Source organism: Jaminaea rosea (genome assembly GCF_003144245.1).
Source record: "Jaminaea rosea strain MCA 5214 unplaced genomic scaffold BDZ90scaffold_7, whole genome shotgun sequence".
NCBI classification, from domain to species: domain Eukaryota; kingdom Fungi; phylum Basidiomycota; class Exobasidiomycetes; order Microstromatales; genus Jaminaea; species Jaminaea rosea.
The window spans coordinates 34993-49471 of record NW_020289981.1 but is presented as its reverse complement, the minus strand read 5'-3'; the positions used below and the strand labels follow the sequence as shown (position 1 = coordinate 49471).

Below are 14479 nucleotides of genomic sequence, written 5' to 3'. Positions count from 1 at the left end.
GCTTTGTTTGTACCTCGCGCTTTTGTTCCTGCGTCGAGGCGCCCGAGACTGCACGCAGAGGCAGGGACGGGTCATGAGTCTCGACGATAGGATGCTCCTCAAAAGAAATACCCTCGGCGGCAAATCCCGTGGTCTAGCGCATCTGCTTGCGCGTTGTCGGCGGCTCAGCTCTACCACTAACGCCGCTATGACCTCGTCGTGCCATCCGGATGATGATCGCGTCGGTACTCCAAAGCGTGGAACAAAGGTGGTAGCGCTGCGTCAGATCAGGGGCGAACAGCGAGCTCACTGAGCGGCGTGAGCGCCGTTTGGTGTTGGTTGTCTTTGTGCCGGAAGCTGTTTGAGCGAGGAGGTTGCGCAGCGGCAAAACCTTGAATTTCCTCAAAGAAAAGTCCGAGCTGCGATGGCGGCGTCGTGACTGTGATGGGCGTCGTAGTAAAAGTTCGTGCCGGCTGTCATCGAGCCAAGACGGCGTGGAGTAGCGAAAGAGTCGGAAGATGTTCCGGCTCTTTCCTCATTGGTGTTGAAGTGTTGAGAATCATGGTTGAGCCCCGCTGCAACGGCAAGCCACGATTTCGCGATGCGGCGGCGAGAAACATGGGTGAGAACTCGGGTGTCGACGACGTGGTGTGAGGAGGTGCAATCGTCAGGTAGTGTCTCATTGATCAGCACTCAGTGGGACGAATAAGGCGAGGAAGCCATCGGAGAGACGTCTTTCTCGAACAGTCAAGGTGAGTTGCAAGCTGATCGCGGGTCAAGAAACGACTGGCCGTCTCTTCATGCACGTCGGACTGCCTCGCCCGTCCGGAGGAGCAAGAACGGCGTTTGGTCTGCTTGTGGCCCGGCGGCAACCTGGATGAGCTGCTGCTCCTCCACCCCCGCGCCGGCAGCTCTAAAGCTCCTTGACCTCCAAACCATCACTGAGACGAGTGATACCGCAGGATCAGCAGAACCAGCGATAACAGACAGATGCTCAGATCAGACCAAGATGACAATCGTGAGTCGCATGTCAAGTCTCTCACCGGGCCTGCGCTCTAAACAACTGCCTATATGCACCCCGCATCCCTCTTAGACCCTCTACTATCTGGACAATTCGCGCGCTATGCGCGTGCTTTGGGCGGCAATCGAGCTTGGCCTGGCCGATCAGCTCCAAGTGAAGAGCTACGCCCGCGTCGAAGGCAAGAAGGCCGTCCCCGAGATGCAAAAGGAGTCGGGCTTCAAGCTGGGCAAGAGCCCCTTCCTCATCGACGATGATGGGCAAGGTGGGCGCGTAGAGGTTTTCGAGAGCGTAGCGTGCATCGAGTACCTTCACGACCGATACGGCTCGCAGTCGAGCTTATTGCCCGCGTCACCTGCCTGGTCCCAAAAATCCCGCGTCCAGTCCTGGCTCGCATTTTGCGAGACGCCAATGACGCACGCCTTGCCCATCATTTACCTGCGATGGCACATGCCCGAGTCGCAGGCTTCCCTGCTGGCGGAGATGGAGGACAAGCTGAGCGCGAATGTGTGCAAAGATCTCGACCTGTACGAGGACGCGATCCTGGCAAGCGAGAAGGAGCATGGAGCGGAGAATGGTTACCTGGCGGGTGGACAGATCTCTCTCGCTGATCTGGCAAATGCATTTACGGCAGAGTACAGTGAGTGTGTGCGCGAGAGAGACGTGAGGCTGAGCGAACAAAGCTTATTGTCTTCTCCCTCTGGCTGCCAGTCATCGTCAAGAAAGTGGGCACAGCCAATCGCACATGGCCTGCAGTCGAGCGCTGGCTCAAGCGTCTCGAGGCTCGCCCGGCGTACCGCAAGGCTTTGGAGATGGGTGGGCTGCACGATTTTTCGCTGCTCGACCTGGAGAGGCAGTCGCATGCGTAGGCTCGAGCGTAGGAGTAGAAATCAATCCATTCGCATAGCATGAGGGGTATCGCATACAAGTGCCTTCACTCGCGCAGCTACAGGTGCGCCGCAGCGCCCTTGACGGGGAGGGCTTCGTCGAGGAAATCGAGGTAGATCTTGGTGACTTTCTTGAAGTCTTCGCCCACGTAGATGGAGAAATGACCCATGTCCTGGCGGCAAGAGAGGCGCGAAATGGTCAGCTGAGCCCAGGCCCGCCCGCCTGACCTCATCCCCACTCTGCTCACCTCAAAGTGCTTGATCACCCCCTTCTTTGCCTGCTTGGCGTACTTGAGCGTCGGTCCTGCGGGGGCAACGCTGTCCTTACCGCAGACGGCGAAGAGGATGGGGTTCTTGACGTGCTTGGCTTTGGCGCCAGGGTACTGGAGCAGGATCTTGAGGGCGAAGCGTGCTGCGACTTGGTTGTGGAAGAGGCGATCCATGTCCTTCTGGGGTACGAGCTTGAGGTATTCGGGCTCCGCGTCAGGGCTGTTCATGAGCGCGGCTGGCGAAAAAGAGGAAAGGAGATGATGAGTGCGATCCTTCTTAGCGTGCAGGTGCGCACTCACAGTGGCCGGGCTTCGCAGCGAGCGGGATCATGACCGTATTGTTGCCCCACCCGAAGAGCATGTCGGCCACGCCCCTCGCTACGGTGACGGGCAGCGAGCTGAACGAAAGCTGCAGCGCCGAACGTAGCCCGCTGGTGAAGGGGCATTGCGCAATAGTGGCCGCGACCTTGTCGTCCTCAGCCGCGACCCTTATAACGTGCCCTCCACCAAAACTGCTCCCAAAGATCCCCACCCTCTCTGCGTCCACTGAATCCAACTTGCGCACGTAGCGCAGCGCACTATGCCAGTCCGCGTTCTGACGCTCCGTATCGAGGAGCTGACGAGGCTGTCCCTCCGAGAGGCCAAAGTGTCTGTAGTCGAAGGTGAGGCAGATGTACCCACGCGCGGCGAAGATGTGCGAGTAGCATTGCAGCCCCATGGATTGGATGGCGCCGAGACCGTGGCCTAGGACGATGGCCGGGAGGCGGGAGGAGGGCGAGTAGTCGGTGGGGTAGCTGAGCGCGCGATGAGGGTCAGCAGATGTTGCTGGATGGCGAGGAAAGGGACTCACTACAGGGTGCCCGCCAGCTTGTCCTTCGTCGACGAGGGAAAGGTGATCGACTCCACCCTGCCTGGCGGTGAGGTGCCGTTGACGTTGGCTTGTGGGTCGGTTGCGCCGCTCATGGTGGTGTTGCGCGACTGATAGGAAGAGAATGGGGTGCTCGCAGCTTTGCAAGGCCAGTATGGTATTTTAGACTAGACGTCGAGTCGCGGACAACCTCGACGTGATGCGGGGTATTTTTCCTCGAGTGGAGGCATGATGCGCGCCATCGGGACGTGAAAGTGAAAGAGGCGTGCGTGCAGCGATGGGCGTTGTGGGCTTGTTCGCTTCTCAACTCCCTCATCGCAGGCCCCACTGCCAATTACTGCAAGAGGGTCCGGGTCCATGTCGACGTCTATCGGCCGACTGAAACTTGCTATCGCTACCACTGGTCTGCGCAAGGGCTGCAGCGCGATGTAGTAGCTTGATCCTCTCTTACCGCCTCGACTCCCAGGGATGCGGGTCGAGGAGCTAGCATGAGAACGAGGCGTTTGGGCCGCTCGAGCGCGGCGACGATGATGTCGTTGAGGGTCAAGGAACCAAAAGGCCCCGCTGTCGGCGGCGGCTCATTGCTCGCTGGGAAGCCGTCGATGACCGCAGGTCGGGGCGCAAGCCTAGGCGCCTTGCTTCCCTCGATCAGCCTCATCATATCGCCAGGACGACCCAGGATCTCAGCCTGCACCCATCTAGGGACCCGCAATTTGAATGGATGAAAAGTGACGCCCCTCCAGCGTTTGCATCAGCCCCGCAACCGCAGTCGCCCCATAGGCGACAATGTGGCGCCTCGATGACGACGCCCCGCCCCCAACAATAAGATGATGACCTGAAGATCATGACTGAGGCATCGAGCATTGACTCGTTGCTCGCCAGTCCATACCAGCCTGCCAACGCTCTATCTTCGCTTCTTTCTCCCATTTACCACGTCGTAGAGTGAACTCTCCTGATTGTCCAGCAGCATCAAAGTGAGCGCCTCGAGGGACGACGTTGTACACGCTTCGACTGATAGACCACCCTGCTCTCTCCCCGCTATAGGATGCGCTACCACTTCACGTCCTCCCCATCTACCGGCCTCGCTCTACCTCTGGCGGTCCTGCTCTGCGGCCTCGCCCTACTTCCCGGCCTGCTCAACGTCGTCCTCGCCCTGCCTGCAGGGGGCAGAGCCAATCACCAACTCGACGGTGGTCTTGGTCTCACCATCCGCGCTCGCCCGCATCGCCTGGTCAAGATGGCTTGCGAGTACTACATCATCGCCTGCGGGGCGCAGCATCGTAATGGGACGAAGAAGGGGGGTCCGGACACGCTGCAAGGTGGGGCTACGGGGGTGCGCTTGGAGCTTGGCGAAGAGAAAGAGCCCTTCAGTGGGAAGCGAGAGGGGGATGGGTGTGGTGGGGAGGGGATAGGGTGCGTGCGCGGTACGGAACACCGAGAACTTGCAGGATTGAGGAGGGGCTGAGTGCGAGTAAAGTGTGACGGCATGAGGCGATCTTGAGGTCGAGCATGCGATGACTCCTGTCTCGTTGGTGATAGGCGTCCATGCAAAACACAAACCGTGGTCAGATCAGACGAGTTTGAAAGCTACCGCACTGCCTTGTCACGACATTGGATCATTCCTTGGTAATCGATCTCAGCTTTCTTCTGCAACATGACCTCGTCAATCGCTCGCACGCGCGATGGCGGTCAGCCCTGCCGATCTGCTCGGCACCGTGCCACGCTCACGGCCAAAGCACCCCGGCACAAGTTGGTATCAGCCAGAGCCCGAGGGTTAAGAGGCGAAAGAGAGAGAGGCGGTGTAAGCTGACGAGCTTGGAGTAGGGGGATGGAGGCGGGGCGAAGGGAGCTGGGAGTTGCCTTTTCGTGGTGGGCAACGGGGAATCGATCTCCATGGACGTCCGCTGCTGCTTGTGGCCAGGTGGGCGTAGTATGCCACGGAACGGAGCTCGCTCGTTTGCGAGGGCGTTGAGGCGCCGTCGTTCGCGGCCAGCTACGACGCGGCTGTGCACGTGCGAGTGCCCTTGCTTCCTTGCGTCCGGATGGACTTCGGCCGCGATCAGCCGTCGTCGATGAGCGTGAGGACTGCGCACGGACCGGTCGAGATGACGCTGCTGCGGTCACGGTCGAGCTGTTCCAGGCTGTTCGAGCGTCCACTTGATCTTGGAGCTCCTGAAAACTTCTCGCGAGAGTCCTACGTGAGGTATCTTTGTGCTCGTGCACAACAAGCGGCCTCTGGCTTGCCACGAACTCAGCCCGCTGTTGTGCACCGTTGCTTTGTCACTAGTCGACATTACGGCTGTTCACTTAGTAAGTACGGCCCGGCGCCGAGTGCGTGGCACCCATTACATCCATGATGACGTGGGATCGCCTACTTCGTCGTGCCAATAGTTATGTTCGGTCTCTACGCTGCCGCTGACGTTGTGCTCGTCGCAGACTACAGTATTCATGACGACGAAGTGAGTGAGTCCACGCCAGGGCAGCGAAAAGACATTGCGAGAGTGCGTGGCCCTCCAGATCGCCCTCGCTGTTCGATCAAATTTGATCACCCGTGTGAGGGTCATTGGCTGATACAGATTGCGTGTGGCATCCATAAAGTGTCGCGCCTACTATCCATCGCCGCGTCCTGGTATCCTCGCCGGTGGCAGATGTTGATCGTCGAAATTGATGGGCGGCGACCGTTAGGCACGGCGGCGGCAACATCAGGCACAGCACGACGAGCCGTTCCGCTTCAAGTCAGGCACGCATCAGGTGCATCGCACAGTAGCAATTGCTTCAGCTCGACGAGCGCAAGTCTGATTCCTGACGAACGCCGTCTTGACTAGCGGTGGGCCGCAAAGTGCGCGCGGGCGTCCACCCGCTCCGAGGCAAGAGCACCGAGGATGGAGGGCGTTGCTTCCTAGCTCCGGCGGAAGACGGCCGCAGAAGCCCATGCCCGCTCTCATTGTCCTCTGCGTCCTGACAAACTTCTCGAGGTCTTCTCGTCGGCGCGAGTGGTAGCGTTGTATCGGACAGAAAGAAGCTACGCGACGCTAGGCAGGCTCGAGGCTCCAACCGCCGAGCGGAGGGCCGGCTGCACCGGATCGCCGGACCCTCGCTTCGACCCGGGCGCGCCTCACATCGAGGCCGCCTCTTCAAAAGGAGGCTCACTCCTTCCACTTCTTTCTCTCCTCACTCCGACATCGATACCCTCACGACACTGCTGGTCAGGTCGTCACGCTTCAAGCAACCCTCTGCTGGTCAGATCATCATCCTCACCTAGCTCGCCATGCGCTTCACACTCTTTATCACCCTCGCCACCCTCGCAACGGCTAGCCTCGCGGCGCCTGTTTCTGTCGACGAGCAAATCTCCCTCGAAGCTCGCAGGCTGGGCGGCTTTGCCAAGATGGGCGGCGGTGGCCGCGGAGGAGGCATGGTAAGTCGACGCGTCGTCTCTCTCCCTTTGTGGCATACCCCGCTCAACAACCCTTGCCCCCCCTCCCTTCACACAGGGCGGCGGCCTGATGCAGATGCTTCCCTTCGTCGGCATGCTCGGAGGGGGAGGTTCTTCGTCGTCGCAGAGCGATATTCCTCCGCCTCCGCCGCAGGCTGTCAGCCCGGCGTTCCAGCAGACGCCTGCCTGGGCTGCCCAGGGTGCGAGCGCACAGATGTGAGAGGTTTGCGTGGGGCTGCGGTGTCCACGCTGGTCCCATGAGGGGCGCTGTATCTGAAATAGCATTGATATGAAGCAGACGGTGTGAGGGCGCGCGCGTTTTAAGCTGAGGGCAAGGCGTGACACGATGGGCTGACAGATCGCGGCAGAGAGCCGAGGCAGCGAGAGACCAGCACCAATGATGAGCTGTTGACGTAGGCTCGTGTCACGCCATTCGAGACAGCGCGGAGGATGACCGCGGCATCGGACCAGAATGATGTGGGGCAGGTGGGAAAGTTGGGCGAGAGTTGCTATGCCGTCCAGCTCGAAGACCACGGGGTGGCTTGGGTTTCAAGCTCATCTGGAGCTGATTACAATCAGCCTGCGTCGCCGCTGCGCTGACTCTGCGATGACTTGATCGCCCGCCTGATGCCCTCTCAACGAGAGACATTGAACACCGTCGACTCTGGTCTTGTTGTGCAGCGCTGCGATTGGGTTCATTGCCACACCTTCGCGCCGCCCTCGTAGCGCTACAGCCCAAGTCAGGTCGTGTCACGTCAAGGCTCTCGTCTCGGTCAGACGACCCCAAGTCGCCTTGCAACCCCGCGCCCGCTCAACTCGCTGAACTCGCCGTATATTGAGCCCCCGCGCGCCTGCCAGCTGCAGGCTTGGCGGGCGAGGGCGAGGCAGCAAAGCAGAGGGGGCGACGCGGGGTTGCATCGGGCCCTGCAGTCGACTGTTCCTGCTCACGCTCGTCGACTCCCACCAGCCTAGCGCAGAGTAGCGCTACTTGTCCTGCACATCTCCTTGGAAAGCGGTTGCGCGGGGCACCACGCTGAGACGCCTGCATGCTGCATTGGAGAGACAAGCTCGCGAGCTACTTTGAGAATAACGATAAATAGCAGCCCGCCTCATGCGGTTGCTCGCCCCTCTCCTCAACTTCTGCTCGCCCCCCGTACTCTCGTCCAACATGTCTGCTCACGACGACGAAAAGAAGAGTAGCGTCGAGGCCGTCACTCGCGATGCCAATGACCAGCTCGAGACGACGCCCGTTTTCGAAGCAGCCCACAAGGAGGTGAGACTGTGCGCACGATTGCGTGACGTGGACGTTGACTGACCGCGTGCCACCTCCTCGCGCACCCTGGCAGGGCAAGATCGTCAATCCCCTCGCCCACCTCACCAAGGCAGAGCTGTTCAACCAAGTCGAAGCCTTCGCTACCGCCAAGGGTCTCGAGTCAGACGTCGATCTCCTCAAGCGCGGCGCTCTCGTTGCGCAAAATCCCGCCAACTTTGAGAACATGGACGAGCTCAGCCGCGACGAGAAGGATGCGTTGGCCTACGAGGTCGCGCACAAGTGGTCGCATCCTTTCCTCCTCTACCTGACCATCTTCACCTGCAGTATCGGTGCTGCCACGCAGGGTAAGCGCCGAGAGAGCATGCGATGAGAAGGCAAGCTCGACGCTGACTGATCGTCTCGCTCGCACGCCAGGCTGGGATCAGACTGGCTCCAACGGCGCCAATCTGTCCTTCCCCGACGAGTTTGGCATCCCCATCGACTCCGACGCGCCCAACCACGAACACAACGAATGGATCGTAGGTCTCGTCAACGCTGCGCCCTACATCTCCTCTGCCCTCGTTGGCGCCTGGCTCTCCGACCCGCTCAACAACTACCTCGGCCGACGAGGAACCATCTTCGTCACCGCACTCGTTCTCATCGCAACACCCATCGCATCTGGTTTCACCCACTCTTGGGAGACTCTCTTCGTTGTTCGCCTCATTCTGGGGTTGGGGATGGGCGCAAAGGGAGCTACGGTGCCCGTCTTTGCTGCTGAGAACTCGCCCGCTCCGATCAGAGGCGCTCTCGTTCTCGGATGGCAGCTCTGGACGGCAGCTGGTATCTTTTTGGGACTTTGCGCCAACGTCATTGTCGCAGACACTGTGAGTGGGCGCGAGAGGTGGGAGACGGACGAGGAAACGAAGCAAAGGAGCCGGGCGGGATCAGCTCGCCGCCCAGCCCAGAGACGCTAGTCAAGGCCACGTGGGCCGACGGTGCTCGGCGACTTTGCGGCGACTATCCCTTCCCACGCACGAGCCACTGACCTTTATTCATTCTCTGATCCCCTCACGCTCACGACTCAGGGACGCATTGCCTGGCGCCTGCAACTCGGATCAGCCTTCATCCCCGCTCTACCGCTTGCACTGGGTATCTACTTCTGTCCCGAGTCCCCGCGTTGGCTCATCAAGAAGGGTCGTTACGAGTCAGCCTTCCGCTCGTTGCTCAAGTTGCGCCACAACCCGGTGCAGGCTGCTCGCGACCTCTACTACATCCATACTCTATTTGTCGAAGAGAGCAAGGTCATCCGTGGAGAGACGTACGTCAAGCGATTCTTGGAGCTCTTCACCATTCCGCGCGTCCGTCGTGCGACCGTCGCGTCGGGTACCGTGATGCTGGCTCAGCAGATGTGCGGAGTGAGTAGCTACGAATGTTACAACTACTCCTGCAAACGCTGATACCCCCTCATACCCTGATTACGTAAGATCAATATCATCGCTTTCTATAGCAGTACGTTGTTTGCACAATCTGGATTCACGGATCGTCAAGCACTCTACGCATCTTTGGGTTTTGGCGCCATCAACTGGGTCTTCTGCGTTCCAGCACTGTACACCATCGACACCTATGGACGCCGAGCTCTGCTCCTCTTTACTTTCCCGAACATGTGCTGGAGTCTTCTCATTGCCGGCATGGGCACCTTGTTGCCCGATGGATCGACTGCCCGTCTTGCCGTAGTTGCCACCTTCATCTACGTCTTCGCCGCCTTCTACGTGAGTGGGATTGAAACACCGCTACCCCTGCGCCTCAACTCACTTCCTCCCTCTTTCGCACCCCTCACAGAGCCCTGGAGAAGGACCTGTACCCTTCACGTACTCGGCCGAAGTCTTCCCCCTCGCCCAGCGTGAGCAAGGCATGGCTTGGGCCGTATCCACCTGCCTCTTCTGGGCGGCCGTCCTCAGCATCACCTTGCCACGAATGCTTGCTGTCTTCACCCCTGCTGGTGTCTTCGGCTTCTATGCTGGTCTGAACCTAATGGCCTTTGGGATGATCTACCTGCTCGTGCCAGAAACCAAGGTGAGCAAGTCGTGCTAGTCCTACCTTTGTCGCCTGACCGCTGACTTCGTTGCTCGGCCCCCAACTCATCTCATCCGTTACGTCCCGCCCCGTTTTCCCACCAGTGTCTCACCCTCGAGGAGCTCGACAATGTCTTCTCCGTCTCGCACGGCGACTTCATCAACCACGTAGTCACCAAGGACACCCCCTACTGGACCAAGAGGTGGCTCCTCTGGCAGCGCGACACGCCCAAGCCGGAGCCGCTTCTCCAGTTCGACTCGCCCACTGTGGGAGCTGCGCTTGCTCCGGAGAAGAACTCGCGCCGTAATGAGGAGGTAGTCTGAGGAAGTGGAAGCCGTGGCTTCGCGTGATGAGGGCAGGAGGAGGGGGAAGGATGGAGCAGGGCGAGTGACGAGAGAGAATGCGGTGGCGGTCTATGTTGTACTGTCTTGTTGATCTGACTCGATATGTTATTCTTTCACTCTGAGTCTTTGGGCGAGCCACTCGAGCTTTGTCGTTAGTCGCTAGCGTTCGTGCACAAAGCAGCCGAGGAGGGAAGGCAGCGGGTCAGGTGAGGCCCGCTCGCTCGTCGGTGGCGCCCTGCGTGGTCTCGCTGACCAGCAGATGGCTGCTCTACTCGTTCGGCCGTGCGACTTCGCTTCGCACCTGATGAATGCTTGACATTGATCCCGACTTCACTTTTGTCAACCAAGTCGTGCTCGTCGCTCGCTCGCAAGTCTCTGCATTTCGCCTCGTACGTGATGGTACTGTAGCTGATATCGACGGTGCGTGAAAGTGAAGTTTCATTTCGCTAGCTAAGCTGATCTTATGTTAAGCACATAAGGTGTCGCTACGATGTTTCGAGATACATAGCGCTGCCCGTTAAAAGATCTACGGAAACTGCTATCTCTCGTCCTCCCTCCGCCAAGGGCCTCCGCCAGCTCTTCCCACGTCTTGAAGAGCACCTTGTGTCCCCCCTCCTCCTCGCGCTTCAACATTGAGCGGATGTGGGCGCGGCAGAACGCCCTGGTGCGTACGAAGCGGGTGCGTGACAGTCAGCCACCAAGATCATCCGCTTCCTCTTGCTCTGCTACTTACCCAAAGAGTGTCAAGTCAGCACGGGACCAGGCTGTGAAGCCTCGGTCCCTCACTACCATCCACTCCCCCGCCGCATCCAACTCTGGCGTGGTGGGGGCGATGACCTCCACCAGCAGCATGGCGTTCGCAACCGGGTAACCCTCCTTTCCCAGGTGGCACGCGACGCAGCCCTGTGTGGAGCAGAGGCGGGAAGGACGATTTGAGTACGACGTGCGGGTATCGTGTCAGCTTGCTCGACCGACTCACCAGCCCGATGTTCCAGTCGCAAACCTCCCATCGCTACCCCTCCTCATCCTACTCCGCGTAGCTGAAGCCATCCTTGCGTGGGCGGATGGCATCAACCCACATGTTGGCGGGGCAAATCACCGGGGCCGTGTGCTTCTTGTTCCTCTTCTTGGCCTTCTCGGTGGTGGCGGTGGCGGCGGCGTCGGCGGGAGTGTGCTTGGGCCTGGGGGAGGGGAGGCGTTGAGACCGATGTAGACCTTGATGAAGGTCAGTGGGGTCTTGCAAATGTAGCAAGTGCAGCCCTCTGCACACTTGCTGTGGATGAAGGGCCGTAGCACCTTCTTGATGGCATCGAAGTCCCCCAACTTCTCTGCCGGAATGATGCCGTTCTTGCCCTCCATCACGTGCCTCTGGGCACAGCCCATGACCTTCTGCTCGATGTACTGCGCCTTCCTCATTGGGCGCCCCTGGAGCCTCTCAAAGCGCTCCCTCGCCGCTTCAGGATGCTCCGCCTCCCATCTTGCCACCTGCGCGGTGATCCTCTCTCCGCCCTCCTTCATGGTCACCAGGTGCTCATTGTCGAGCAAGTCCTTCTTGTTGAAGGTGGTGGCCGTGATGACTCCAACGGAGCGGGCGAACGGACCGCATAGAATTGCCATCAGCTGGCTCTCCTCGAGCTGGTGGACGTTGCTCAGCTTGATGCGGTCGCCGCTAAGGAGAACGTGCAGTAAGGCGGTAAGCAGCTGCGAGGGGTACTTCTTGCGGAGGATTGAGGCTGCTACGTCGCCCGTTGCCACGATGGCCGAACGTAGGTCCGCGGCCTTTGCGATAGAATCCTTGACGTGCTCCTCGATTGAGGTGCCATCGCCGACGCTGAATACAGTGCGATATGGAGGCCGAAGAGTGAAGAGGGGCCAGGCGATGTGAGATTGAGGTGCGAGGATGGCGAGGTCGTTCGATTTGATGGCGAGAATGAAGGACTTGATAGTAGCGTGACTGGGGAGTTGCTCAAGATGATTGATGTGGAGTGCGAGAGAGTTTTGATCCTTGCCCTTGAGAACGATGACCTTGACGAAGTCCTCTGCCCATTTGTCCCTGTTCAGCTTGGTCCACTGGCGGTAGGTGTGCAGGCAGTGGAAGGTTTTCATGCTGCCCACGACACTCTGAAGCTGCTCCAGCTTCACCAAAGGCTGACACCTCTCCCTCAGTGTCTCCTCGTCCAAGTCCCCCCTCAGTACTGCCCACGCGTCGTATGCCACCTGCAAGTCCAACTGCAGTTTGCAGTATTCCTTGTAGACTGCATGACTAACCCCAAGGTTCTCGAGACGCTTGAGGAAGGGCTCGCTGCCTCGGTGCGCCCACTGCAGCATGTGCGCGTGCTCTGCGCTCCAGACGAGAGGCAAGTCCACGACCTTCTTCGCTGCTGGCCTCTCCCCTTCCTCCACTAGTCCCCACCCGCTGATCAGGCTCTCGGTGCTAGCGTCGGCAGCAGTGTGTTTGCCTTTCTGCCGCTTCTCCACCGCCCCGGGCTGCTTGAAGGGCCGTCCTCTTTTGGGGCGGGCGAGGACGAGGTGGCGACGGTAGAGGGCGGAATGGCGGCAGCAGAAGACCTAAAGGCATAAGGCATTGTTGGAGGAGGAGCCAACTTGAGAAGGTGAAGCCTTGGAAGAGGTTGGACCTGCTGCCGAGAAGCAAGATGCCGCCTGGGCGAGGGACGATGACGGAGAGGCTTGAGCGGCTTGAGTGGAGGCAATAGATGGAGTGCAGAAGGTAGAGCCAGAAGGAGAAGAGGCGACGATGGGAGGTGCGCCAGAAGATGAAGAAGATGATGCGGTGTGAGCAGGCTGAGGAGCGTGCGCGGTAGCAGCGCTCAATGGGCTCTTGGTGTGGGACGAGGGCGCGACGGAGGAAGGCTTCTTGAACCATCCGTCTAGAGTCGTCTTCTGCTGAGTGGTCTTCATTTCTGAGAATTCTCTCGACGTGTGTAGGGGTAGGCGGGAGCAGCAGGGGAGCAGAGGAGACGACGTGGGGAGAGAGGGGAGAAGGAGGAGCACAGCAGCGCCTCTGTCCTTCGCCCCAGACTTGAGCCACAACTTGCTCCGTGCCGAGCGCAGTGACTCCCCTCCTCCTCCAGGTGAGATGGCGTGGAGGTGGTGACGAGCGCACTATGGAGCGTGCGTGCCGCCGTGAGCTGAGCACTGTAGCTGGCGTGGTGCTGTGTGCTGCGTGCTGCGTGCTGCGTATGACCATGGTGCGTGCACTGCGACAAAGCAGGTGACGTGGCCTTGACGTTGACGGTGACGGTGACGGTGACCTTGATGGTGACGGTGACCTTGACCGTGATCTTGACCTTGACCTTGACCTTGACATCGAGAGCGAGGCCTGGGAGGCGAGAAAGTGTGCAAGTCAGGATGAGAATGCAGCGTGCGCGGAGCCTGACGTGCGTGTGCGCCACTCACGACCAGCATGGACGAGCTGTTCTCCTCGGTGTCGTGCTTGGCCCTGGCGTTGAGCGTACCCTCATTGGCTGGTGGCATGCCGATGGGCTGCGCGCGAGCTATGGAAGCTAGCAAGCGGCGATGCCGTGGTGCGACGGTGATGAGCTGCGAGAGGGAAGGTGGGAGAGGTCAGCCTACGTGCTGGAGGCGGTGTGCTCGTGGCGAAGCGTTGGTGCTCACCGTAGTCAATGCCGAGTGCCACGGAGCTCGACCATCCGGGGGAGCCTTGAGCGCCTCAGCCTTGACCTGCTACGTAGTCGAGGAGCTGATGTGGGTCAGCTCTGCGCTCGCCAAGCTCAACGACATGCCGCACTCACCCGTCTGCAGAGGGAAGAAGTAGCATCCATCTTGCTGCTCCTGACCTCGAAGCGCGTCTTGATCAACACGGCGACGTGAGGCTCAACTTCTACCAGTAAGGAGCGTTCTACGAGCAACGAGCGGGTAGACGATCAATGAGCGTCTGTACGGCTAGATGGGCGGGGAAGAGATACTCACTCGACGATGTTGATTGCGAAGCGCGGCAAGAGCTCGAGCGTGGCGAAGGCGAAGCGCTGCAGAACCATGACCTCCGAGTGATCTTGCCCATTGGCGCCGTATGCAGACTTGGTTTGCCTCCTTAAGCTGTCCGAGGGGTGCGCACCGTTGATGCCGTAGAAGAGGAAGTCGAAGCTCGAGGGCTTTGTTGCGTACGCTCGAGGAAGGCCAGTGTCGCCACGCAGCCGCCCAACCTCCATCGCCGATTGCCCAGCAGTCCGAGCCCAGAAGGGAGTCGAACCACCCAGCATCTCGATCCTCAAGGGCGCGCACCGCGATCCCCCGCACTCACGCAGCGCCTTGATCGCTGACCACCCTCCTACGAGCCAAAGACATGATCGTCGAGCTGGGCTGGTAGGAGGGGCG

The 14479-nt window shown here is 59.8% G+C and overlaps 7 protein-coding genes across 7 annotated transcripts; 4 read left to right on the top strand and 3 right to left on the bottom strand.

The window, feature by feature from the left end:
• Positions 1-906: 906 nt before the first annotated feature.
• On the top strand, positions 907-2059 carry BDZ90DRAFT_232274 (glutathione S-transferase). Its single transcript, XM_025506191.1, has 3 exons — positions 907-997; positions 1073-1637; positions 1709-2059. Exons 1-3 carry the CDS (start codon positions 989-991, stop codon positions 1864-1866), a joined length of 732 nt encoding a protein of 243 aa, XP_025361901.1. The 5' UTR covers positions 907-988; the 3' UTR covers positions 1867-2059.
• BDZ90DRAFT_232273 (alpha/beta-hydrolase) lies at positions 1710-3184 on the bottom strand. The gene is made up of 4 exons (XM_025506190.1): positions 3004-3184; positions 2454-2947; positions 2133-2389; positions 1710-2057 (listed from the first exon to the last, which is right to left on the bottom strand). The coding sequence occupies exons 1-4, from the start codon at positions 3114-3116 to the stop codon at positions 1944-1946; spliced, it is 978 nt and encodes a 325-aa protein (XP_025361900.1). The 5' UTR covers positions 3117-3184; the 3' UTR covers positions 1710-1943.
• Positions 3185-3839: 655 nt separating this feature from the next.
• BDZ90DRAFT_174817 (hypothetical protein) lies at positions 3840-4700 on the top strand. The gene is made up of 2 exons (XM_025503720.1): positions 3840-3995; positions 4066-4700. Exon 2 carries the CDS (start codon positions 4067-4069, stop codon positions 4484-4486), a length of 420 nt encoding a protein of 139 aa, XP_025361899.1. The 5' UTR covers positions 3840-3995; position 4066; the 3' UTR covers positions 4487-4700.
• A 1444-nt stretch (positions 4701-6144) lies between these two features.
• Positions 6145-6750, top strand: BDZ90DRAFT_232270 (hypothetical protein). Its single transcript, XM_025506189.1, has 2 exons — positions 6145-6436; positions 6513-6750. Exons 1-2 carry the CDS (start codon positions 6290-6292, stop codon positions 6672-6674), a joined length of 309 nt encoding a protein of 102 aa, XP_025361898.1. The 5' UTR covers positions 6145-6289; the 3' UTR covers positions 6675-6750.
• An 870-nt stretch (positions 6751-7620) lies between these two features.
• On the top strand, positions 7621-10185 carry BDZ90DRAFT_252438 (hypothetical protein; the record flags this gene model as incomplete). Its single annotated transcript, XM_025507761.1, has 7 exons — positions 7621-7727; positions 7801-8071; positions 8142-8590; positions 8792-9121; positions 9191-9475; positions 9546-9779; positions 9884-10185. Coding segments are annotated over 7 exons (1895 nt in total), but the record flags the coding sequence as incomplete, so codon positions are not given.
• A 921-nt stretch (positions 10186-11106) lies between these two features.
• BDZ90DRAFT_174771 (hypothetical protein) lies at positions 11107-12571 on the bottom strand. The gene has a single exon (XM_025503719.1). It carries the CDS (start codon positions 12449-12451, stop codon positions 11219-11221), a length of 1233 nt encoding a protein of 410 aa, XP_025361896.1. The 5' UTR covers positions 12452-12571; the 3' UTR covers positions 11107-11218.
• On the bottom strand, positions 12283-14283 carry BDZ90DRAFT_174738 (hypothetical protein). Its single transcript, XM_025503718.1, has 5 exons — positions 14075-14283; positions 13897-14003; positions 13760-13828; positions 13541-13684; positions 12283-13463 (listed from the first exon to the last, which is right to left on the bottom strand). The coding sequence occupies exons 1-5, from the start codon at positions 14163-14165 to the stop codon at positions 12558-12560; spliced, it is 1317 nt and encodes a 438-aa protein (XP_025361895.1). The 5' UTR covers positions 14166-14283; the 3' UTR covers positions 12283-12557.
• Positions 14284-14479: the final 196 nt, after the last annotated feature.